Source organism: Vigna unguiculata, chromosome 4 (genome assembly GCF_004118075.2).
Source record: "Vigna unguiculata cultivar IT97K-499-35 chromosome 4, ASM411807v1, whole genome shotgun sequence".
Lineage (NCBI taxonomy): Eukaryota > Viridiplantae > Streptophyta > Magnoliopsida > Fabales > Fabaceae > Vigna > Vigna unguiculata.
This window is the reverse complement of record NC_040282.1, coordinates 4,170,327-4,197,892: the sequence shown is the minus strand read 5'-3', so window position 1 is coordinate 4,197,892 and position 27,566 is coordinate 4,170,327. Positions and strand designations below refer to the sequence as shown.

General features: G+C 27.9%; 1 protein-coding gene across 1 annotated transcript; it reads left to right on the top strand.

The window, feature by feature from the left end:
- The first annotated feature begins 14,162 nt into the window (after window positions 1–14,162).
- LOC114181843 (beta-glucuronosyltransferase GlcAT14A) lies at window positions 14,163–18,336 on the top strand. Its single transcript, XM_028068447.1, has 4 exons — window positions 14,163–15,009; window positions 15,546–15,621; window positions 15,748–15,863; window positions 17,259–18,336. Exons 1-4 carry the CDS (start codon window positions 14,424–14,426, stop codon window positions 17,771–17,773), a joined length of 1,293 nt encoding a protein of 430 aa, XP_027924248.1. The 5' UTR covers window positions 14,163–14,423; the 3' UTR covers window positions 17,774–18,336.
- Window positions 18,337–27,566: the final 9,230 nt, after the last annotated feature.

The following is a 27,566-nucleotide window of genomic DNA, read 5'->3' as shown; positions in this document are numbered from 1 at the left end:
TCCGGGTGATAACCGAGGCCAAAAGAGGTACCTTTTGGCCTCGCCCCAATATGCCTCGGTTGCAGACCCGAGGCAAAATGTGAAAAATAACCGGGACAGAAAGCCCTTACTGTACTGGTGATATTGTTGAATGAACAAAAAGTGGTTGTAAAAATGTGCATTACAAACTGTTTTTGTTGATTAGTAAATCTGATTAGAGTGTGGACGTAATTTTGAGATCATAACTTTGACTATTATGATATTAATGAATTGTCTTTCTATACATTTTTTTTTTCAAAACAAAAACAAAGTAAGGTGGAAAACATCACTATGTCAATTATATAGGTGTCTTATTTTGATCTAAGGTTTCTATTTTGACATGTGATCGAGATGGAATAAAAAATCGATTTGGCAAGATATTTTGTTAGGTATTAATTTTACTTATGAAAAATTAATTTTAAAAATGTGTTCAATATTAATTACTTATAACTTTTCAATTATTTTTCAAAAATAAGATTTGAATTTTGAGAGTTTCAAGTTCATATAGAGTAAGATATTTTCTTCCTTAACTACAAAATGTAAATTATTTAAGATGAACTTGAGAGGCTACTATACATTTGGCAAATATCAACACAAGTTTTCACGTTAGAAACATGATATAAGTGAGGAGACGTGAGAAAAATGTGTTTATAGATGAAAGGATGAGACATGATAAGTTTGTTACATCTTTTTCTATATGATTTTCATATACACAATGAAACAGAAACTCAATTATTTTATGTCTTAGTTACTCACAAGCAAGAAAAAAGCTCGAGAAATTCAACAACAAAAAGTTGTTACATTCATAGATTGTCTCAAAGAGGCTAAGACCTCTTTGAGAATTTTGAGGGTTTCAAGTTCATTCAAAACTAGATATTTTCTTCTTTAGCTACAAAATGCAAACTATTTAAGATGAACTTAAAAGGCTACTATATTTTTGGCAAATACGAAAACAAGTTTCCATATTAGAAGCATGATATAAATGAGGAGACGTGAGAAACATGTGTTTAAAGTTGAAAGGATGAGTCATGATGAGTTTGTTTCATCTTTTTTAATATTATTTTCATATATACAATGAAACAAAAACTCAATTGGTTTATGTCTTACTTATCCACAAGAAAAAAAATCTCAAGAAATTCAACAACAAAAAATTGTTACCTCGAAAGATTGTCACAAAGAGGCCATGACCTTCGGGAAAAAAATAAATGAAGAATGTAAGGCAAAATAATCCTCATCCACTAAAGAATTTATGACTTCTTCATCCCCTCCTATTCGTCATGAGAAGTAACAGATAAGTTGCACTAAACTATTTTGAAAGATGACCTTTAATAGGTTAAGATATCGTAACAAATTTCACCTAAACTAATATTATATGTCCATTTTTTATATAGTTTATCGTCAAAATTAGTTTAAAGTATCTATTTATTTCCTTTTAATCATACAAAACCTATATAGAACATCAATCCATAACAAAATCAATATTATATAAAACTATATAATTGATAATTGATATAAAAATTCTTCCAAATTTTAAAATTAATATGATATATATGGTGATGAGTCTTTCGAGGAAGAATTCTTAGAGAGATACAACACCAATAAAACATGAGAACCACCTCAATCCAAAACCTTGAAATAATGGGTTTATGATTTTTCTTTCTGTATTGCTCAACTTTTTCATTTCTACTCAATGTGGGAGTCCCCTTTACTTGTATTATCGTTCATCATAACAGACATGTTTGTCTAATCCTTCATCAGGAAGCCTTTCATATATGAACCACACTATCTGTCTAAGTCGGTCACCAAGACAAACCTACCATTGATAGGTCTTTCGAGAGAGGATTACCAAAGAGACACAACACTAATGAGACAAATCCAATCCACATAAGGGATTAATATCACCTCCGGCCGAAAATTTCAAAACAATGAGTTTATGGGTATTATTATTTCTATGGTGCTCAACCTCAGCTTTCTCATCTTTATTCAGTATGAGACTTTGATTCACATTAAATATCCCAACAATCATTTCCTCAAGTGTGAGTCCTTCCACATTGATATTTCACTCTCAAGCTAACCACATTAAATATCTCAACAATCATTTTCTCAAGTGTGAGTTCCTTCACATCGATATTTCACTCTCAAGCTAACCACAAATACTCCTTTACTTGTACCTGATCGAAAATATATTATTCTCTACTAATTAAGTCAATTAGAAATATGATTCTCCTATCATTATGCTAATCAAATCTCTGTAATTAGGTTAGCAAATATTTTGTAATTATGCATAGCATAATTACATACCTTTTTTAAGATCATCATGTTATGTATAAATACCTATCTCCAATGCATAATAAGACACACATTCAAATCATCTCTCTTTCTTAATGGGACAAACTTGTATGACCCTATATCAATAAGACTTTCGATGCAATGACTCTTCTAAATTTATTACCAAGACTAATAATCGTCTTTGATATCACTAATAGGTCTTTCAAGAGAGGATCACCAGAAAGAACACACACAAAAATTAACAATATTTCTAACTAAAACCTTCAAATATTAAATTTATAAATTTTTATTTTTATATGGTATCTAATGTGGAGTTAGTCCCACTTAGATTATCAACATATAAATCATACAACTAATATAAAATATTCAAAATATGTAAAATTCATATAGTGATTTCTACAGTAAATAGGTTTTTTTTTTTTTTTAAATTATTGATGCCTTCGAAATAGCAAATCCCAAATACAATTTATTTAATTAGAAGCATGATATGAAATAAACATAAAGAGGTTATGAGTTGTTTAGAATACTTTAAAACAATTATTTAGAAATTTTCCATTTCACGTTGTATTATCATCATTCCAAAATTGAGTGCTTAATGATATGAAAAACTTCGCCCCAAACTTACTCAAATTTGCCTGTATCTTGAAATTGAAATTATGGAATTATGGGTACTATATTTCTTTTCCTAATTTGATTCTTTATATGATTTAAAATACATATGCTCATGATGTTAGGTTTACAGAAAGAGTTTCATTGAGAAGAATAAATATCAATGAGATTTGAGTTCAACCACACAAGAGTTTGACACTACTCTCAACTCAAACATTTAAGACAATGAGTTTATGAGTTTTTATTCTTATATAATGTTCTACTTTCTCATTTTTAACTAATATGATACTTAGACTCACATTGATTAAAAATCAAAAAGTAAAACATTATATAATTTAGACTTAAATTCGCACTTAAATTTCAAACTATCATTGTTCGTAACACATCGTTCATTTCGTGAATTGAAAAATAAAATTTTCAAAACGACAAGGAACAGAACCAAATGTTAGATTCTGTGTAACAACAACATCATGGTCAGGAATTATCTCAGAAAATGTTATATTTGATTAATTAATTGGTAAATTAAGGTGGTTGGAGGAGGGTCTGTGCAGTGGGGTTCACGTTCACCAAAACCTTTGATGCAAACAAAGCACATGTCACATTCACTTATCTATCTACCAACGGTATTGGTATCACTATTTAAATCATTTTACTTTATTTATCAGATTTCCCTAAATATTTTAAATAAATGTCTGTGTGAAAGAGATTATTGATGGTTGATGGAAGCAGATGGAAAAGTAAATGCATCCACCACCCACTAATTATAATTTCATTAATAAAACCGTATTTATAGAGAATGCAAACTTTCTGGTTACAATTTTATTTGAATTTATGCTTCATAGAAAATAGTTTTTCTTTCATATTTTTAATTATTTTTAATTTATGCAAATCTTATTTTGAAAATGAGATGGAGAATAGTATCTTATAAAAGAGAAATAATGTGAAAATTTATTAAAGCGAATATTTGTTATGATGTAATGATGGATATAAAAGTCATTTAAGACATAAATTATATTACATATATTTGTATGTTTTAATAAATTAATATTAAGTATTATTTTGAAAAAGATATTGGCTCATTAATACAGTGAATGACCAACCTAAACTCACGCAACAAAAAAATATATCTAATTCAATTTATACCACATTATTTTAGCTAACCCAATTTATTTTATGATTTTTTTTTCAAAACAATTAATAAGACCAAACATATTATGACACATGCTAGTCATCGTTATTCATCCTGAATTAATTCCTAATTATTTGTACAATAACTTATCATAGTATCTTATTTTATTGCTATTTTATCACATCAATCAATTAATTTCTCCTTATCACATTAATTGTTTTATTTCATATCTATTTTATTTTTTTAATCTTTTTTTTAAATATAAATTAAAATATAGAGCTTAGAGAATTAGTCATCTTTCAACCTCTTTCAAGTAGACATTCTCAATATTAATTTTTTTTTTTTTATGCATATTGTTCTTTTAACTAGTTAATTTTTTCTCTAAATATCTCAAATAAAATAAATTAACCAAAGCATAAAAAATATCAAACACTAAGTAACATTTGCTGATAAAAAAGTCAACATTTAATTTTTTTTATGTTGATCCAAAAATAAAAAATAATCATTTTCTATTTTTTCACCCCAGAACAAAAAAAGTTAAAATCACAGTTCTCACAATTCAAAGTTTGGCAAGTCATTAATTAGTTCACCTAATTGTATGCTAGTGAACAAAATTAAATGGTGCATTGTTTTGTCAAAATAAAATTGCATTGCTTAAAAAGTTATATCAAAAAGAAAGAGTGGGTAAGACTTTTTTTTTACTCAATGAATTGGTGTCAGCTAAATAATATCATTTATTAATTTTACGATTAACTTAACAAGGAAGAAAACATTGCACAAATACAAAATTCCAAAAAGCTAATAAACTTATTGAAACAATTACTAAACAAATTTCTGCTAAAAATCTGTTTAATTTATAACTATATATAAAGGGTTATCTTATTCCGGTGTCCATATTTTTATTTCTAATTTTACCATGTGATAAATAATCATTTTTCTAAATAAAAAAATTATTTTATTTTATATTTTTACCTTTTAAATAATCGCTTTATTATATTTAACTGTTTCATTCATTCAATTTTTTTAAATTAATCATTTTTAAAATAAAATAAGTATTTTTAATAAAAATATTTATCTAATAAATAAATAAATAAATATTGATATTAAAATTTTAAAAATATTTGTATTAACGTGGTTTTTTTTATTAAAAATCTCGAATACTAAACTTAATAATAAAACGAAGACTAATATAACTCGGATCAGCAATATCTTAATAATTAATACTATAATTTTGCAATTGATATGAACATCCTGAAATGAATTTAAATATTTACTATGTGCAATTTACTTTTTTTCATTTTTGAAAATTGATATCTTTTATAAAACTATTAAAATAAATAAATTTTTGAAGTAAGATTTTGTTATAAAGAAGTTGTCCTTCCAAAAAATTACTTTTTTTTTTCGTTTTTATATTTTTTTTCTAATCTTATTGGAATTCACAACATTAGAATTTATTTAATTTCAAATCAACTTGATTACCATGTTATATTTAAAAGAAAAATCAAATTACTTCTTTAAATTATTAAATTGTGTTCTGTTTTAGATTGATAACATATTATTTTTAAAATTATTTTTTTAGAAGAAAATTTTAAATTTAATTCAACCACATCCAATCTATTTGTAAAATAAAGATTGTACTCAATTATATACTTATAAAATTATTTATTTTTAGGTGACGTGGGACTTCTAACATTTTTAAATAAATTCTTTTAACATATTACAAAGTAACTTGTTAATATTCCTCAACCAAAAAACATATTTATACTTACTTATATGAGTTTTTTTATTTTATTTCATCCCATACTATTAAATTAAAGTTGAGTAATTTTTTGGCAACTAAAATAATAAAGGGTTAAATATATTTTTGTTCCCTTAACTTTCAGTAAATTTTGAATTAGTCCATTTCAAAACTTTGGATCAATTTAGTCATTCATCTTTTGAAATACGTGCATTCAGTCCTTATAATCAAATTTTGTTATGTTTATTTGATGTTTCGTACACATTTCAAGATTGTATTTGAGTTGTTTATATCGTTTAACACATTTTTGCTTTAATATTATGTCAAATACTGTTATGAAAAGTACTTGAAATGTCAACTAAATTTAACAAAATTTGATTAAAATGACTAAATTCATGTATTTCGAAAGATAAATGACTACATTGGTCCAAAGTTTTAAAATTTAATCCAATAATAAATTGGTGTAACCTTTGCCGAGTAAAGCTATATATTCTAACATAATTTTCATGTATTTTATTTTGGCAACTAAAGTAATAAATGGGTGTAACCTTTGGCAACTAAAACTATATATTCTAACATAATTTCCATGTATTTTATTTTGGCAACCAAAGTTGTGCATCCGTTTACAAAAATACAACTTCATTTCGACAATTGAAATAAAAAATCATTAAACACTGTTTAATTAGCTTCTTTTTATTTAAAAAATAAAAACAAAACACGATTTCTGCATATTAAAGTGATCTTCATGACTTTTCTTTTTTTATTTATCTATTTTCGTAGTTCTAAAACCAAATTACACGAACACAAGACAGAAATTTTGTTATATGTTTGTATACCTGAAAGTCAAAGTAAACGTTTGGTTATATTTCCAAACTAATACTAAATATTATTAATTACGACAAGTTATTTTCACGAAATTAAGATGACTTAAAACTAAGCATGCATATATTATTAGGGTTGGCAAGTAGACTGGTAGATACAAACTTTGTTGAGCTATATATTTTCTTCTTTAAGAAAAGATTTCATAATAAATCTTATAAGAAAAAAAATGAAATGAAGACAAAATAAGAAAATAACATGTGGTGGAAGATATCTTTACCTAAATATTTTATATTTAAAGATTGTTAAAATATGAATATTTTCAAAAGAAAAAGAGAGCACATGATTGATACTTGATAGTAAAAAAAAGAAAAATAAATTGTTACCTAAAAAGTTTTTAATTATTAGCTATGTAAACGGAAATTCTAAAGGCATTTAGTAAAGGGACTATAATAATAGTTATTTTCAAATTATAAGGAAGTAAAAGTAGATTTTAAATTTGTAAGCATGAAAATACTCAAAGTATATAAATATATTTATAATCTATATCTATAACTATATAAAGAGGATTTTCTTTTTTGTGTCCACATTTCATAATTTCAATTTTATCCTTTATAATGTAATTATTTGTTAAATTTTTAAAAATTAACGGTTATTTTTACAAGTTTTTATAAAACTATTTACTTATGTCCTTCTTTTTTCTTCTATTCATGAACAGTTATTTTCTCATATTTTCTCCATACATTTAACTTTATTTTTTATAAATATAATTTTATTTTTTTATTAACTTAATAACATTATAATATTATCAATTACTAATATAATATCATGCATATTCAAAAAATGTCTGCACTTATACGCTAGTATAAAATGATAAAATTGTGAAAAATTCTAATATTGTCATATACAACTTCAATAAAATACTAAAATTATCAAGTATAATTTTGCAAATGATATTGACATTCACAAATTATTATAGGTTTAAATATATTTTTCCTCTTCAAATTATTAGCTAAAATTGTATTTCATTTTTCTTTAAAATATGTATCAATTTTGTCTCTACAATTTATAAAAAAAAAATGTAAAATATCTTTTGCACCTAATAATATTAAAGTTTTTTTTTATTGTTTCTCTCTTCATCGGAACTCTATCTCTCTTCTCACTACAATTCTTGAACCGATGACATTTTATATTCTTTTTATAAAATAGAAAGATGAAATTGATATATATTTTAAAGCAAAAATATTTTCAAGAATAAAAAACATATTTAATTTATTATTTTATATATAAACGATAAAAGATTTTATTCAATTACTGATCAATTAGTTTTTGAAACCTTAAAACTATTCATGACATTTATTTACCTACTGTAATTGAATAAAACTCCTAAGGTTTTAGATCAACTTTATTGAATGTTGAATAAGTGATTTTGATTAATATTATATTAATGCTTATTTGAGAAGTGAAGGACTTACTTGAAAAGTTGTTAAAGTTGAGGAGACAAAACTTGCAATTCTAAAAGCCGATTATATCTTTTAATTATGAATTTGTTTAAGAAATTTAATGTAGTACTAAACGCGGGTTAAGCACGTAACATGAAAAAAAACGTACTTTTGATTATGTAAATTTAATGTAAATTTACTGCTTTACATGAAAGCATCTTTGACAAGTATAACAAAATTAGAAATTAAGAATAGCCAAAAAAAATAATTAGTGTGAAATTCATCCAATTTAAATGAACATTTTGATTTCAATTTTGAAATATACAAATGTTAAACATTAAAAAGAAAATTTTATTGTATATGATAATTTTATTCGATTCATACATCTAATTGTCTCTCATAAAAAAACTTATACGTAATTTATAAAATAAGATTACTTACAGTGATAATGTTTTAGTAAACATAATATTATAAAAATAAATAAATTTAGAAGACCAAAATAAAATGGAAGATGCTAAAAAAATATTTTAGGTGGTCTATTTTTTTATAAATATACAAAATTTAAAAGATATCAAACATATAAAATATATTCAAATTGAAAAAAAAGTATTCATATATATATATATATATATATATATATATATATATATATGAAAAGAAATTAGGAATCAAAACCCCACTAACATCTAAAAAAGCTTTGTGCGTACGTATATTTGTATCTTTTAAATATTTATATTATATTATAATTATATAAGAGAAAAATAACGACAATAATAAAAAGTATTTGAATGTTAATAATAAAAACTACAAATATAATAAATAAATAGAAAGAAACATGTGACAATTTTATACAAAATATTTCAAAATAAAGGTTATTTTTAAAAAATCAGTTAACTATTATACTTTTTAAAAATTAGTTAATAATTATATTATAAAAAAAATTAAAATAAAAATTATTTATACAAAAATAAATTATATAATAATAATAATAATAATAATAATAAAACATAGTTTACTTACATAAATATAATAAGGGATATACATATATAATATATAATGTATTTGAGAAAGTTACATGTGAATATATATATATATATATATATATATATATATATATATATATATTAACAATCATTTAGATTATCTTTAACCATTTTCTGAATTTGTAATATCATCTGATCTGATTATATAATGAATCTAATTACAATCACATAAGAAAGATAACTTTATAAAAAATTAAAATACAATTATACACGTTAATCATGATTAAAATAATCAGCTAGTTTAACATATTTTATTTAATCCATTTCAAAATTTATTATTTTAGAAATATAAACTTCAATAAGAAGAGTATATTACATACCAAACATGCAATTTATAATAGTAATAACTTTGTACCGCATATATTTCATAAAAAAACCTATTAATTCACTCTATCTAAATACTTTTGGTAAATATAAAAACATCACATCCATGGGTTAGGATAACTTCACTCCACAAATAACCATGTAATCAAACGTATAATAATGATGCACAAAATCTTCCTTTTTATCACTCGATAATTTACTTTATATGTGATTTATACCACAATAAAACAGTATTTCCTTTCAATAATAATTTCTTATGATTAATATCACAACCACAAATTGACCCAACATTCTACCTTATGTATGTGACCTCATATAATCTAATTAATGGGTTAGGCAAAATAAACCAAACTGCACTGCATTACCAAAAACTGCACTAAACTAAAAAACTGTTCGCATGAACTGCACTGAACTGAAAAACACTTCAGATGAACTGAACTGTTATTTTTAAAAATAAACTGGACTGAACTGCAATGCACTATAATATAAACTGAACTGTTTTATGAACTGCACTATTTTTGAACTGAACTGCACTAATTTTTAACTTAACTACACTGTTTTTGAACCGTTTTTGAATCGAATTGCACTGATTTTGAATAAACTTTACTATTTTTGAACTGAATTGTACTATTTTTGAACCGGATTGCATTGATTTTAAACTCAATTGCACTATTTTTAAACTTAATTACACTATTTTGAATCGAATTGCACTAATTACATATGATTGTACTACGCAATAATAATCTAAAGTTTATAATTTGAAAGTGCTTAGGAAACAATACTTGAAATATGCATCATACTTCAATACACCAATTAACATTTTTATAATTTTTTTATTTATTTTAAAGTTTTCCGTAACTTAAAATGTAATTAAAATATTAAAATTAATATAATAAATATAAATATCGGTATTAACTTACTTTTTATATTTTAAAATCTTATGTAATATTACTTTTTAGTTTTACAATGTTTATTATGTTGCGTCAATTTTTTTAAAAGGATTTATTTTAGAAAATTCTCAAAATTAATATTTTTTTTTTAACATTTGTATTCATTAATATTTGTGTGAAAAATGTTCTATAAATTTTATGAAGTTCTAAAATATATTTCGTGAAGAAATGAATCGATAACTTTTTATATTTTTTAAAATAAATTCTCTTTAAAAAAGTTGACGCCACATAATAAATATTTTAAAACTAAAAAATAATATTACATAAGATTTTAAAATAAAAAATTCGTTAGTACCAATATTTATACTTATTATACTAATTTCAATATTTAAGAATATAAATAAAAAATTATAAAAATGTTAGCTGTCACAAAATTTAATTTTTAAAAATAACTTCTATAAAATCATAACATAAAAATAACATTACATAGTAAAATTTATTCAAAATAAAATAAGATCTTGAATTAATTTATAATTTTTTTTAATAAATTAATTATAAATATTTTGTATTTTTCTCAAAGAAAGAGTAAAGAAAAAAATTAAGACAAAATAAAATAAATATTTCAATATGAAAAAGAAAGAATAGAACGTAAGACACAAAATACATAAGTCCAATTCTTATCTTAATACCAATATTTTATGAGGTATTTTGCTCTTTCAATTTACTATAGTTCAATAGTTAACTTAGTTAACTTAACATAAGTTTAGTTTCTTAAAACTGAACTATTTTATAATACAGTTCAATTATTATTATGAATAATTTAGTATATTTTAGTTTAATATAGTACAATTAACTATAGTTTAGTATAGTTTAGTAAATTATGTCTAACCCTAATTAATATACATACACCAATTTAATATTAATATAATATCGCATCCGTCAAAATTGTATAAATAAGTACTTATTGTCTGATTTTTAATTACTTTAGCGCTAACCTTAAATTCGATCATTATATTTTTCTTCTGACTCAATTAAGTCCTTATATTTTTTACATTGAGACAATGTGGTCCCTTTTCTATCATAGTCGTCCTCCATGAACACTAGGAACAAATCCAAAAGACACAACAAGGTTCATGTGTCCATCGCCGATGATGTTGTAAACAAAATCGAAGATCTTGGGTTTGTGGTCTTAGATCTAAAGGAGTCAATTTTGGATATGAAAGAAGCGATTTCAATGGTATTGTATCTCTAGAGAAAAAAGGTGTTAGAGAGGAAAAATAGAGTTTAGATTCACACATGTTCACCTCCTAACAATATTAATATTGATTTCACAAGATGGGCCATATTGTTTCAATATAAACAACATAGAGACTCAATTGAGTCCATAAAAGAATATATGAATGAAATTAATAACTAAACCTTTTATTAAATTAACACATCACCTTCCAAAAATGTTAATGTCAACTTAACGAAAAAAAAAGACCATATTGAATCTAATATATAATAAAATTTGATTGAATCAAAAATAAATATTAGAACTAAAATTATCAATGTCTAAAATATAATGAACAAAATAATAATTAAATCTATAATATATATATATATATATATATATATATATATATATATATATATATATATATATAATATTATAATGATCTCTTTTCTTTTAGTGTGACAACTTGTAAATCTTCCAAAAGTTCAACTATTTAACTAAGTTACTAGTAAGACTTATGTCTCAAACATCCCCTATCAACAAAATCACTCAAAGAAAATAAGAAAACAAATGAAATCTTTAATAAATATGAAAGCATTTACCTAGATTAATAATTTGACAAGATAAACTTAATACTCATCCTATTACCGATATAAGCTAACAACACCAATTTATCTCTCTGAAGGAAATTTTCTTCTTTTGAAATTTAAAATTATCATATTTACTCAAAATGAATTAATTTTGAAATCAATTTCTTAAAATTTAATTTTTTATAATATTAAAAATCTAAACATTGTGTATTTATTGTTGTATTAAACAAATTCACAAAATCTTAAATTTTAAGGGTTGTAATATAATTATGTATATTTAATTTAAATTTGTATTAATGAGAGTTTGGTATTTTAGGTTAAACTTAAATAGAAATGAATTAATAACAAAAATAATAAATATATATTTCATACTTATTATAATCAATTGATAATAAAATTGATACATGTGTGTGTTTTATACTCATAATAAGATAACAATAAATAAAAACTTATTTAGATAAGTTTTTGAATGGAAATTTTTTTATTATACTTACCAAAATGTTTTTAAAACCGGATCCTTCATTGTACTAGTCAATACGTTGATTTTAGATTCAATTGTTTGATTATGATAGAACAAGATCAAAATGGTAATAATAAAATTATTATAATGACTAAATAAATGTAAAAATATACCATAATTCTATAACAGTGAAGTTAAAACACAACATAAATTTATAGAATTTAATGTTGAAAATTAAATTAAAATATATTATCATACTTAAATCAAATTTTTAATAATAATATTTATCAATATTTATTACTAAAATTAATTACATATATAGATTAACAAATATCTTGGGTTTATTTTTTTAGAAAATACAATAAAAAAATTTATTTCTTAAATGCTTTTATCTGGAAATCGATTTTCTGGTTCTTTGGTTTTTTTTAATGGATTCTTTTGTTTTCTTTGAATTAAATACATGACTAAAATACCAGTAAATAGAGCCAAGTAATTGATTTTCTGGTTCTTAGGATCAGGTAATTAATTTGGTCTAAATAAGTCATTTGATTTTTTTTTTCAACAACTTATTGGATTATTCATTTAATATTGCTTTAAATGCTGACATGAAAAAAATTAAGAAAAAGTTTATTTTTACATGAAAAATAAAAAAGGCCATAATGAAATCACCTTTAACCTTCTCAACAAATGTATGACACACATTTAGTATTTTTTCTAACCGTTCTTACACGGTTATGTTACTTTTTTTTCGAACAGTTTTTCTTTTATCGTTGTTTCTAAACATATTTTTTTCACCTTCTCCTCTTTTTCTTTTACAAATTTATCTTTCGTGTTACACTTAAATTTCATAAGTTAGTTAACATAAGCTTTAAATTGATTTTATTTTTTTATATATTTATTTATCAGTAACGGACTTTTCTTTATTCCGAGTTATGTTTAAAAATGGAATTTAATATGAGCCCGGATTTTACTTGCTGACATCATATCGTAATATTTATATACATCATTTAAAAAATTTATTTGAATTCTCATTTAACACACATGTCAGTAATTAATGAGAATCATAAGATTAAAAATGATATTTTTTAATTTCAAATTGACTAAATTATTTTAGAAAGAACTAATTATAGAGACTAAAACAAATCTAAATATATTTTGTATTTAGACGAATTTTAGAATTTTTGAGGTCATTAGCGGTAACAATCATAACTTGCCTAACCTATTTTTTTTGTTCCCATAAACAAATATTACGTTTCCCAAACACAAAGAAAGATATCATATTTTAAGGGAAAAAAGAAACGAAATTTAGCCATTTAAAGACCCAAAATTTGGCACCATGTGTCTCTTTTTCTCACCATTGAGATGAACCCAAAAAAGAGCACCAAAATTCAATGGAAAGAGTGACTTCAAAGCTTTCAACCAAATTATCCTTCAGTTGCGGCGTCATGGCAAATGCATAATCGACATTAATTATAATTAATTACCAGAATCAGAGGTTAATAACATACTTTCCACAACAGTCTTTTTAATAATTTTAAATTGAAATTAATAATGGTCAGGGTAATTTAAATAGAAGAAAAAGCTTATTAAAGTTATAAAAAAAATTGAAGAAGAAGCTCTTGTTCTGTACTGTTCTTCCCTCTTTAAAGAACTTGTTCAGACAGAAAGACTAAATTTTGCAACACCCCACACCAGAAACTCCACTCTCCCCACTATTGGGGGTAACGAACATCCTTAAAAAAGGGGTTTTTGAAAAGAGGGGTTTCAAATTTCAATCAGTTTCAGTTTCAGTTCGTTCATTCCCACAGCAAAAAGAGCTTCAAGTTGAAGTTCAAGTTATTATATTATTTCAGATCATGAAGAAGTTGAAGAACTATTATATGCATTTGCGGCATCACCACCACCACGCCGAGCGGAGGTGGGTGTTCCCGCTGGCGGTGGGTTCACTCCTCTCTCTCTTCCTCCTCTTCGTCGCCACGCTAACCTCGCCGGAGGGTACGCCGATTCTCCCCTTCTACCGCTCCATCACCGCCGCCTCGTACTCCGTCTTCGTCGAGTCCAAGCTCCACCCGCTCCCGGTATCGGCGCTCCCGCCGCCGCCGCGCCTGGCGTACTTGGTCTCGGGCTCCGCCGGAGACGGCGGCGCGGTGAGGCGTGTGCTGCTGGCGCTGTACCACCCCGGGAACCGGTACGTGGTGCACCTGGACCTGGAGGCCTCGGCGGTGGAGCGCGCGGATCTGGCTAGGTTCGTGGAGGAGCACCCGCTGTTCCGGCGGTTCGGGAATGTGAGGGTGATCAAGAAGGCGAACCTGGTGACCTACAGGGGACCCACCATGGTGGCCAACACGCTCCACGCCGCCGCGATTCTGCTGCGGGAGCTCGGCGATTGGGACTGGTTCATCAACCTCAGCGCCTCCGATTACCCTCTTGTTACACAAGATGGTTAGTTGCTTAATTAGTTAGTTAGTTGCTGTGTTAATTAGTTGGTTAGTTAGGTGAATAATCTGCTTCAGTTTTCCCGATTTTTAGTTGGAAAGTGCGTGGAACAACTGGCACGAGATTGTTCTGGTGTAATCTAGATCATCTGGTACCATGTTGTTTTAGTTTAACTTGGATAAACTAATTTGAGATTGTTATAGTTCAACTCGGATCAACTGGTACGAGGTTGTTCTAGTTTAACCTGGATCTACTGGTACGAGATTGTTCTGGTTTCACTTGGGGAACAACTGGTATGCAGTTGTTCCCGTTTATCCGGGGGATCAACTGGTGCAAGAATGTTCCGGTTTAACCTGGATCGACTACTACTAGATTTGTTATAGTTTAATCGGTTATCTTGAGTTTTTAATTCTGGGGTTTGCAGTTGTGCTTAATTGTCGGAGATAGTATGGTTTCTAACCCTATGGGCTATAGCTTTGATGTCTGTAAAAGAATGTTTTTTTTGCTTATGTCTGTTTTTTTTTTTTTTTTGTGATGGTTAGATCTGCTGCACACGTTTTCCTACTTGCCACGGGATCTGAATTTCATTGATCACACCAGTGACATTGGATGGAAAGAGTGAGTCTTTTTAATTTTCTGATGGTGGTGTTGTTCTGATTCAAAAATTTTCTTTTCTGTGTGTGGTCTTTTGTTTTGTTTCTGGGATTTATGTGATTGGGTTATTGTGGTGTGTGTGTTGGTTAGTCATCAGCGTGCAAGGCCGATAATCGTTGATCCGGGGTTGTATATGAACAAGAAGCAAGATGTTTTCTGGGTTACACAGAGGAGGAGTAGGCCAACGGCTTTCAAGCTTTTCACAGGTGAAGATCCTTTTCTTGTCTGTTAATTTTCCTCTTTTGGGTTTCTTTGTTTGTTTGTTTGTTTCTCTTTTAGGGAAAAAAAATATAGTTTATTTCCTGTGTTTGCTTTTGGATTTATGTGAACTAGGGGATTAGTATTCTATTTTTTGCATAGAGGATTTTGTTAATTTTGAGAAGGAAGGAGTCCTTGCTTGCACGTGTCTTTATGCATATTAATGGGAAGCTTTGTGTGAATAGTGGGGAAATTATAGTTTTGATGATTAAGAAACGTTTGATGTGGCATAAGTAATTCTGCTCTGGGGTTTGTATGCATGGAAGAAAGCATTAATTGTGAATAATATGTTCTGATTCAGTGTGGTGATTCTGTAACGTGCCAGGACTTGTGAATGAAAGTTATTTTGTGACTTAAACTGTGTTCTACAGGCACCTTTTCGAAATATAAGATTATTTTATCTGCTGATTTAGGTATCTTGGTAATGTTTGCAGAGTTTTTCATGTTCTATCATTTGAATCAGATAACACTTTTTTAATTTGTCACGACAATTATATAGCATGGATAAACTATTGCCAAATGCTATTTTTGTAGTTTCTTTCGCACCATCGCTGGTTCGAAGTGTTTCCTGATTTCAGTAATTAATTTTGTTTGCCATGATTTTCATTCTTGATACACGAATTAGCCGGAAATGTAGTTCATCTTAATGATATTCAGTTCAATACTTGAAAATTGCTTCTTCTTAAATTCTTGTCTTGGCTATGCTCCTCAAAGGTGAACTGTTCTCTAGAGGGAGCAAGGGTGTATCCACCCTTTATTTGTTCTAAAGTGCATTGTGATCTTAACCTTCTAAAATTTAATGGTGGATACACCCATTCTTCTAGCACATGTGCTAATACATCACTTTTTCTCACCTTTGGTACAGCTTGTAATAGTACATATGCTATAATAAGGGAAATAAATGGCAGAGTAATGATATTTTGCTAAACATCAAGTATTGAACTGAGATTCACATCTATATATTCGGTTGTATTAAAAAAAAAAACACTTTCTTTTTCAAAAACATGTTTAAACAGACGGAGCTATGATGTACACACTTTGTTGTTTGCTCTCATATTGTTACGGAATGTATCTTGGATTGCCATTGATGATTGGTAGACACACAGAGCAAGTTTTGGTTTTCTGAAAGATACACTAATGAATCCTCTGTGTGTCCTATATTGAATCAAATCTACTAACAACAGCCAAATCCAACAACTTATCCATTTTGGTTATACATTGAGCCATAGAACCAATAATGGTTCTTTGAGGTTGAACTGATTTTGTACGATAATGTTATGCATGAACTTGATGGGTGGATTGTATTGGAACTGATATGTCTGATAAAACTTCTCTGGTGTTAGGTTCTGCATGGATGGCACTGTCAAAATCTTTCATTGATTACTGCATATGGGGATGGGACAACCTACCTCGGACCGTACTAATGTACTATTCAAATTTCATATCTTCCCCTGAAGGATACTTCCACACAGTTATCTGCAATGCTCAAGAGTTCAGGAACACAACTGTGAACAGTGATCTGCATTTCATTTCTTGGGACAATCCTCCCAAGCAGCACCCTCACTACCTTACAGTTGAAGACATGAAAGCAATGGTTGACAGCAATGCTCCATTTGCAAGGAAGTTCCACAGAGATGATCCTGTCTTGGATAAAATCGATGCTGAACTCTTATCCAGAGGTCCTGGAATGACAGTTCCCGGAGGTTGGTGCATAGGAAAAAGGGAGAATGGCACCGATCCCTGCTCTGAAATCGGCGACACCACAGTCCTCCGGCCTGGCCAAGGTTCCAAGAGGCTTGAAACATTGATCAGCTCATTGCTGTCGAATCAGAAGTTCCGGCCGAGACAATGCGTGTAGATGAAGAAGAAGGACCAACTCTGGCTATGGTGGTCTTCTTCTAGATCATTGTTTTCCACTGGCTTTAGTTTACATGTCCACGGTTAGTTAGGTGATGAGTAAATTAGGATTTCTTTCCACTAGGAGAAGAAATAGTGAGAAGTATACAAAGTGTTTGATATTTGAGGAAAAAAGAAAGTGAGACAAGTCTGGTGAAATGAGGTTAACTGCAGAGTTGGATCATCTACTGTAATACTATGGTACATATGACACTTCAGTTCAGTTCACCCTGGTGTTCCTAAGTCACCTCTTCCCCCAATTTTTGACATCAATGAACTCAGTTCAGTTGTGTGACCAGCACTGAAGGTTCCTCAGCTTTTCTCTGTTGAGCAAGAAAGAGAGGGAGAAAGAGGATGACAATATGGTAAGTGGGGGTGACAAAAGTAAAAAAATTGTGTAAAATGGAATGGAAATACTTTTTCATGTATTATCTTTACATGTTATTTTCTAATTGATGTTGTTATACAACTAATTTTTCCTTTGCCTTTAAGTCAATGCATTTCTACTCATGCTTTGGTACCAAACAATCTGGTGTCATGTTTCCAAATGGATAGTCACCATAATTGACATTTGTCCTACTTAGTTTATTTCTTTTCCATTTTAGAAGTAAAGAAAACAAAATGAACAAGTTGGGCAGATGTCAATTATAGAACTGGTACATCAATTTGGAAATGAAACCATATACTGTTCACTTTTTTTTTTTATATTGGATTCCACTGCTTGGGATTTAATTATATTTTCAATCTTTGAAATTAAGGATGAATTTCAATTTAGTGTTTAGAGGAAAAAAGATGTGTATTTTTCTTCAAATTTGACAGCAGACTGTTGCTGATTTAAAACAATGAGTATAATTTAAGAAAACATATAATTTAAACAAACAAATCCTTATATGGAAAATTTGAAAATATTTTGAAGAATCTATGGTAAAACTTCACGTGTGTAGTTGACTTTCTATGCATCTGCGACCATTTAGTTTTTCCTATAATAGAGGCCAGAGGGGATCAATTGGTACATATACACCATTCATGATGGAACCTCTTGATTATTATAAACTAATTAAAGGAAAAGAAAAATACAAACTTTTACATCAATCTTTGCAAATTGATCATTATCCATGGTTTTGCATTCACACAAGTAACAGACATTTCATTCTTATTTGAAGAGATTAATTAGTCACCATCATCTTCATAATACATAAACACACATAAATATTATAATGAACTAGTCCTAATGGTAATTTGCTCCACAAGATACAGTTTAGTTTGTGAAAGCTACTTATTCACTAATTGATTCACATACCAGGTATTAAATTAATGTCAACATATATCAGCTAATGAACTTACAAGACAAAGAAACTAAAACCCATCTGTGTTATTCATAAACTCATCTGATAAATCAAGCTGCTAGTGTCATCAAAATTAACCTGCATGTGATCATCAAAAATTTCAAACATGGTCTAGAATGCATAACCATGTTCCTTAAATACAAGGTTGAGGTTCAATTTTCATATCAGAGTTTACAATAGAACATATCTATTAAAATATCTCCATTCCTTAAATGAATCAAGTAATTTCAAGAGAGATTATACACTCCTATCAGTCACAACAAAGCTTACACATATAGTTCAAAGTGTGTTCTTACCGGAAAGTGGAGTGTTGTTGGACAAGTCCTTAAGAAGTGAACTTCAAACTTAATTCAACTTCACAAAACCGGTTTTTAAGCTGAAGTTTACACTCAGTTATATACTGTAAATTCGCCTTATTTTTAGTCAACATGGAATCTTATGCACAAGATGTGAAAAGAATGCAATCTCCTTTCCATGTTTTTGGACTTCTTGACCGTGAGATCATATACTGTAAACTCATCTTATCTCTAGTCAACGTGGAATCTCATACACAAGATACAAAAAGAATGAAATCTCTTTTCCATGTTTTTGGACTTCTTGACGGTGAGATCTAACTGTGAATTGAGTGAAGCCATGACAGCAAAAACACAAGATAAGAATAATTGGAAGATTTACCTTGGTTGTGACTGAACCAAACCAGAAGATGTAGATGCATATACATACATATACATGTATATGTATGTGTGTGTGGAGTTGGAATAGCAGAGAAAGAAGCTATGGAGGGGCTTCAACCGAGGAAAGATGACAACTGCTGCTAATGTCTTTCTTGATGTTTTCCTTACCAACAGAAGGTGTCATCTCTCCTACGGCAGAAGTTCCTAAACCTTTCTTCTAAACCATTTCTTTCATGCATACATCTGCTTCTATTTCTCCAACACAAACACCTTATTTATAAGGGAAAAACTTCTCTCTGTCTTGCAGATAATGTCCAACATTATATAAACATATCTTCAAGTTTTCATCTTACAAGACCTAGGATTATAACTATGCTTGTTTCTTCAATCAAATTAGTTTTTTTCTATGTTGCTTCTTGTAACACTGTCAATGTTCGGTCTTAGTTCATTTTTTAATGTTATTTTTGTCCTTTTAATATTGAAATGTGTCATTTCATAGTTATATAAATGAAAATTTGACATAATTATTCAGAAAGAAGGACAGAAAAAAAGACGTTTTTTGTCGTTGTTTATATTTTTTTGCTGATGGCAAAATATTACTTTTAATTAAGAAAACATCACTGACAAAAGTTATTAGTATGCATAGGTTTTATCCATTTAATTAATTCAAAGGACAAATAAATTGAGTTGGGTTTATGGAAGGTGGTATTTGGTGAAGGCAGTGATTGATATAATATTATAGTGTGTACGATATTACTAATGTATTTGTGGGTTTTCGAATGATATGATTTGATTATGAAATTGTGAGGAAAAACTACTCTGAAATAAAATATGTACTTTTGTTTCATATATTAATAAAAATATAGAACATGTTCTAATCACAACACACCCATTTTTAAATTACGTGCAACATTTAGCTGGCAACTTTTCATAATTACAAGTATCTTCAACAATAAAAAATAACATCAGTTGTTTCTGTGTATAATATTATAAATATGCATATTTTAAGAAATGGTTTCTTTATAGAAGAGAACATATAAACCAGAATATTATATATATATATTATTGAAAATGAATGAAAACTAAATTTAGTATCTTTTTATTTTTATATTTTCTTATAAAGTATAATATTTAATATTAATAAATATTTTGTTTTCTTTTATTTTTAAAAGAAAAAGTTAAAAAAGGTAATTGTTTCTTGATATACACAAATTCATTATTTGTGATTTAATACGTGTTCTTCAAGTAAAAAAATAATTATTTTTTGTTTTATTCACAATACAATATTAGTTTAATAATTAATATTTTTTTATGAATATAAAAGAAAAAGTTATGTACTATATTTTTTTCACAATCGATTTTTAATTTTGACTTGATTATCATACATGATTATCATACATTTTTATTTTAGTAATTATGTATCTCAATTTTTCTTAGATTATGATAAATTATCTTTTAGTGTTACACCTTGTTTAAAAAAATAGGTATATTAATGAAAAATAAAAGAATATATTATTATTTGGAAGTGATAAAATGAAAGTTGTATGTGAAGATGAAAACAAAATAAATTTAACTTCTTCACATATTCTCAATCATGATACAAATGATCTAATTATTCAATGTTCAATTAGAAAGGCCATTTGTTAAGGTTCAAAGAATTATTGTTAAAAAGTTTCATATTAATTCTTTGTAACTAATATATAAAAACATCCTCAAATATTATGTAATTCCTTTTATAGTTACAATTATACTAAATGATGTATCTATTTGATTCTATTAATGACAATAATTAAACATATAAATTTCAAGTGTTTATTTTAATTCTCCAAAATTATTGGTTAAGATCGATCACTACATAATTATTAAAACTATTAAAACTTACATTTAATGGACCTGTTATTACTTTTGGGTCCACTCATGACATTGGGCCGATCTTATGGGTAGACACAGCTTATAAGTGTGAACACTACTAATTCTTGTTTTTTTTTTTCTTTCTACGGAAAGTTTTGATGATATTGGTCAAATTCTCAAACTCAACTAATGTGAACAACCAGTTGTGAAAATTTAAATGAAGCAAATTGTAAAACCGTTTTCACATTCAAAGTTATAGAGTCTTCTAGTTCTTTCAAATGTCATACACACAAAAGATTCTTAATATTTCAAATGTCATTATACAATTGAGTATATTATTTTATTTTCAAATTGTATTTACATTTATTTGTATTATCTGAATATAATAGTTTATTATTAACAGAAAATAATATATTTTATGTATGGATTAACTATATTTTTATACATAAATTATATAACGTTTTTAACTTTTATCCGTATCTCAATCTTTTATCATATTAACCTCTATTACTTAGAAATCATATTAACCTCTATTACTTAGAAATATATGAATATAATCTTTCTCATCCAACGATATTAACTGTATTTTAACATGACAAACGATGGATCATGTTAATTTTCTAATGTTGATAATATAAAACTTTATAAACTGCATCCAATCTTATTTATCATTTGTTACGTTAAAAAATAATTAACCACGTTGGACGAAAATATTACATTCGTACATAATTTTGAGTGTAGGAACCTACCAAAATTAAAGTTTGCATTATATTTTAGAAAAAAAACAGAAATTTTAGTACAATGAATTTATTTATTCAATATAATGTCCACATTAGAAATTGCATGCGTTCCTTCTTTTTTTTTTTTCTATTTGTTTGAACAATTAAAAAGAACTTACTTTTCTTGTTTATTCCATTTTTTTATCTATTTTAATCTATAAAAATAACCATAAAATTAGTGGAAAATGTTTCTTATTATGACTACATGAGTGCATGTGTCACACAACTTCTCTCTATTGACAAGACACAACACGAAGATTTTCCACAATTTCTTTCAAATTAATAATAATTAATAATCCAGCAATAATTTGTCAACAAGAGATTGATAATAGTCAAAAGATTCCAGGTGTGAGATTAAAAGGCAAAGTAACCTCATGAGTCATGATTATTTCAAATAAGAAGCTTACAAGAAATTTACACTCACTAAGAGCACTAATTATGCTGTAATACTTTTGGTTATTGAAAATAAATTTAACATATACATACATACTTCAGATTTTACATATAATAAATATTTATATATTAGAATAATGTTAATTTTATTTGTAAGTTTTAAGACATGAATTTTAAGTTTTCTTTAATTTTATAAAAACCAAGATAAAATTTGTATTTATTTATACATTATATATTTATTTAATCATTGGTCTACATGAAATCTCCAACTATAATAATTAGGTTAAAATATTTTTTTGTCTCTCTATTTATCAAATAATATCAGTTTGATCCTCAAGTTTTTTGTTGTCACAATTTAATTCTTATTTTTAAAAATGATTAAATTTAATTTTCACCATCAGTTTGAGACGTGTTAAAGTCTGTCATATAAATTAATTTCTTTATCGTTAGAAAATCTGAAAGCAATTTATAGAACCAAAGAATAACCTAAGCCAACTTCCTAGCAATTGGCATTGATATACTCTAATGAATTATTTCACTTCTTGTCTTCTGGTGACTATTTAAGTCCTCCATAGAACAATTTTCTGGGTCAATTTCAAGCAATCAAAATCAATATCAATTTTCAAAACAGAAATTAGAAAGGTGAAAAGGGAAATAGATGCTTTCTTCTCCTAAATTAGAAAAAGCAAAACAAACCATACACTTATAAAATATTTTTAAAATAATAAAATGGCGATTTATTTTAATGCTTGTGAAAAATCAACCTTTTGTCATGTCGTCTTTTCACACTGACTAATACTTTTCTTTTTCATATGAGCTTTTTCTCACGCAATTTTATGTTTACTTTTATTTTTATAACTATTTGGGTAAAAGTAAAAATTAAAAATACTATTTTTATAAAAGAGTACAAATAAATAATTGCGTTAATTTATAACAAAAACATGTTTTCATCGAGGTATGTAGAAAAAGTAGGGTATGAATTGAATTGACTTCACTGTCTTGATTGATAACAATACACTTTCTAGGAATTTGCTGGGAAATAAATAATAAATAAATATATACACGTGTTAAAAACTTGGATGGAGCAGTGTTAATGATTGGTTAACTAATCTTAAAGTAGTTTAGGTTAAATTTAATCCTACAAATTATTCTTGTAATACAAGGGTTGTTCACACTGATATTCATGAATAAGATAGTGACTAACAGTTGTTTAATTAAAATACACTTTTATATCATTTTATAAAATAATGTAAGTTTAATTTAATATTAGAAAAATTGACTTATAAAATATAATGTTTATATTGCTAATTAATAGATATGTGATTTTGAATTTTTTGGTGATTGATTAAACACATACCAAGAAACTTGATATGATATCAAGCAACATACTTCTAATGAGAAAAAATAAAAAATGCAATTAATTCAATTGGGCTTTGTATACACTAATTATCTACAATAAAGATGTATATTAATACATTGATTCATTTTATTTTGATCTATCAACTTGATCCACTCTTAAACAAACCCTATTTCAAGAATAAAATTTGAAATTTTTAGTAGAAATACATTATCTTCACTATAACAATTTTAAAAACAAATCTCATTTCAAATAAAATTTGAAATTTAAGCACAAATATAATATTTATATTTATATTCTAGACTAGTAAAATAAGATAATAAGTAATGATGAAATCTTGTGAGGAATGCAAAAGAAATTGAGATGATTTGTTTCTGATGTTTATTTGTTGTGCTTCAAAATATAATGATGAACATTGATTATGATGTTTTAAAATATATTAAGAAAAAATTTAAAATATTAATATTAATCTATTTTGAAAGTACAACGGAGAATAGTACCAAGAACTTAAGTAGAAAATCCAAACACGTTTTTGTTACGAATAATTATTTGTATTGTTGTTCCAACTCTTTCTGTAAAAATAATGAATGTTTATGGTTTAATAAGTTATATAAAAAAAAAATTTATCCGCACATATAAATATGCAGATATCTACCATCCCTAGTGCAGAATTGGCAATTTTGCAATTATAATGGCGTGGTGGCAATTTTGCAATTATAGGCAACTTTTATGTCTCGGTTCACCTACAACCCGAAGCCAAAAGCAGTTATAGGCCTCGGTTGTAAAGAAACCGAAGCCAAAAGCGTTGTTAGGCCTCGGTTAAGAAGGTCCGAAGCCAAAAAGGATGCCCAAAATTTCAAAAATGCCATTCTCGTTTTGACTTATAGGCTTCAGTTGGGACAAAAGCCGGTGCCAAAAGTGGTATTAGGCCTCGGGTGTTAGGGACCCGGGGCCAAAAGGGGTTATATGCCTCGATTCTAAATTGAACCGAGGCCATATTGTTTAATTAGGGCTCAAAACTGCACCCCCTTTCTTCCTCGCGCGCGCTCCTCCTTCATTTCTCTCCTCCATTTCTCTCTGCAATTCCGGTCACCATCGCGCGTTGCTCCTGTGCTGCCACTGCCACTGCCACACCGTCGTTGTCTCCTCCTTCTCTCTCCGCGACTTCCGGCGAGAAAACCACGTGAGCACGCGAGCCCCCTGCCGCCGTTGTCTCTCCTTCTCTCTCCGCGACTTCCGACGAGAAAACCACGCGAGCCCCCTGCTCCGTCCACGCTGCTCCGGCAGTGGTCCCTCTCTCTGTCTCTCTGCAAGTGTTCCGGCGTCCCTCCACCACCACGCGAACATTTTCGTTCTTTTGCCGCAATTGTCGCACCGCGGTTTTCTTTAAGGTAAATTTCCAACGCGTTTTTGTTTGATTTTCTGTTTTTGTGTATGTTTGATTTTCTGTTTTTGTGTATGTTAATTTTAAATTTTAGTTATTGTGAGTGTTAATTTGGATTGAAATAGAAATTGTTTGGAGTGTTTTGATTAATTTTGTGAAAGGATTGAGTCTCAATTTAAGAGCATTGTGTCTTCAGATGTAGAGCATTAAGTCTGAATTTAAGAGAATTGTAAAAACACTATAATTAAATAGGTAATATATGATGTTAAGGAAATTGTTGTTTTTGCTTTTATTTGTTACTTATGACTTTCTCTTGTGTTTTTTGTTATCTCTTGTAGCTTTCGAACGCGTTGAATTGCATCATCTTCCAGTGTCATCTGCTCTTTTTACGCGCTCCCAGGTTCCTAATTCTAATATTTTCCTATGATGCCAATATGTTGTTTGCTTTATATATTTTATTAATTATTTGTTAAAACATGTTGTTTGTTTTTCTTATATGTGAGTTAGCCTTAGTTTCCCGTTTGAGATTCAATACGTAAATTATGTATTGTCCCCGAGTTTTCATTTTGAAAAAATTACATTTTTTAAAAATTAGATATAAGGGGATACAATACTAATAATTTAAATGTATTGAATCTTGAATTGTCCGATTGGACAGTTTAAGAAGATTAATCACTTTCTAGTAATTTATTAGTGCATATATATATATATATATATATATATATATATATATTATATACATATCTTAAAATTCATGAATATTTGTCAATTGTGTTTTGTATTGATCTTCGGGTGCATATTTGATTGTGGTTTATAATCACTTTCATTTCGTGTATCCTGAAGGCCAATGCGAAATGCTGGCAAAATTTCGTGAAATTTAAGATATGTATTTTAAAAGTAATATGTACCAATAAAATAAAGAAAATGAATCTTCTTAAATGGGATAGGGTCACACCTTGATTACGACGTGAGCATTGATTCAAAGATTACTGAAATTGTTCACGCAATTTCAGTATGGATCGAGATTGGATTAATTTACCACGTATTAGCGCTGAGTATGAGAATGGAGTAGAAGAATTTATAAAATTTGCGCAACGTTATGAGGGGAGAAGTGATGATGAGGTGAAGTTCAGATGTCCGTGTGTCAACTGTTTGAATGGAAGAAAATTGAATGCAACTCAAGTTAGGGAACATCTTATTTGTGATGGTTTCCTTAAAAGTTATACAATATGGACATGGCACGGCGAATTAATACACATTCCAACTGTTTCTCGATCTGAATATCTTGCCAATTCCTCCATGATAGAGCGACGGGAAAAGCGATGTGAAGAGCGAGTAGAAGAAGACAATATATAGGACATGATACGGGATGTTGGCGCAGAAGCTTTTGCACAAGCGCATGTGTATGAGACGATGTCTGCTGATGCGGAAACTCCGTTGTATGTTGGTTCAACTAAGTTCACGCGATTATCAGCGGTTTTAAGACTTATGAATTTGAAAGCGACCAATGGTTGGACAGATAAAAGCTTCACAGAATTGCTCGTGCTCTTGAATGAAATTCTTCCCGAAGGAAATACTCTACCCACTCGAAACTATGATGCCAAGAAAATTCTTTGTCCGATGGGTATGGAGTATAAAAGGATACACGCATGTCCTAATGATTGCATATTATACAGAAAAGAATTTGAAGATTTGAAAAAATGTTCAAAGAAGATTCTTCTCTCTTTGGATGATCCTCTTGGTGCATTGCTCCAACTTGCAGAAATCATAGCTGATAAGCCGATGCAGGTTCCTTGGGATTCTAACATTTTTGGGAGAGATCTTGACATCCCACTTTACTTGCATTCCCAAGATGTCTTGGAGCTTGCACGAGGACAAGAGGAACTCAATATTACCATTATTCAATTATGGATGATGTAAGTTTTTTAGTCATTATATATAGTTATTTGATATATTTATGTATTTACTTAT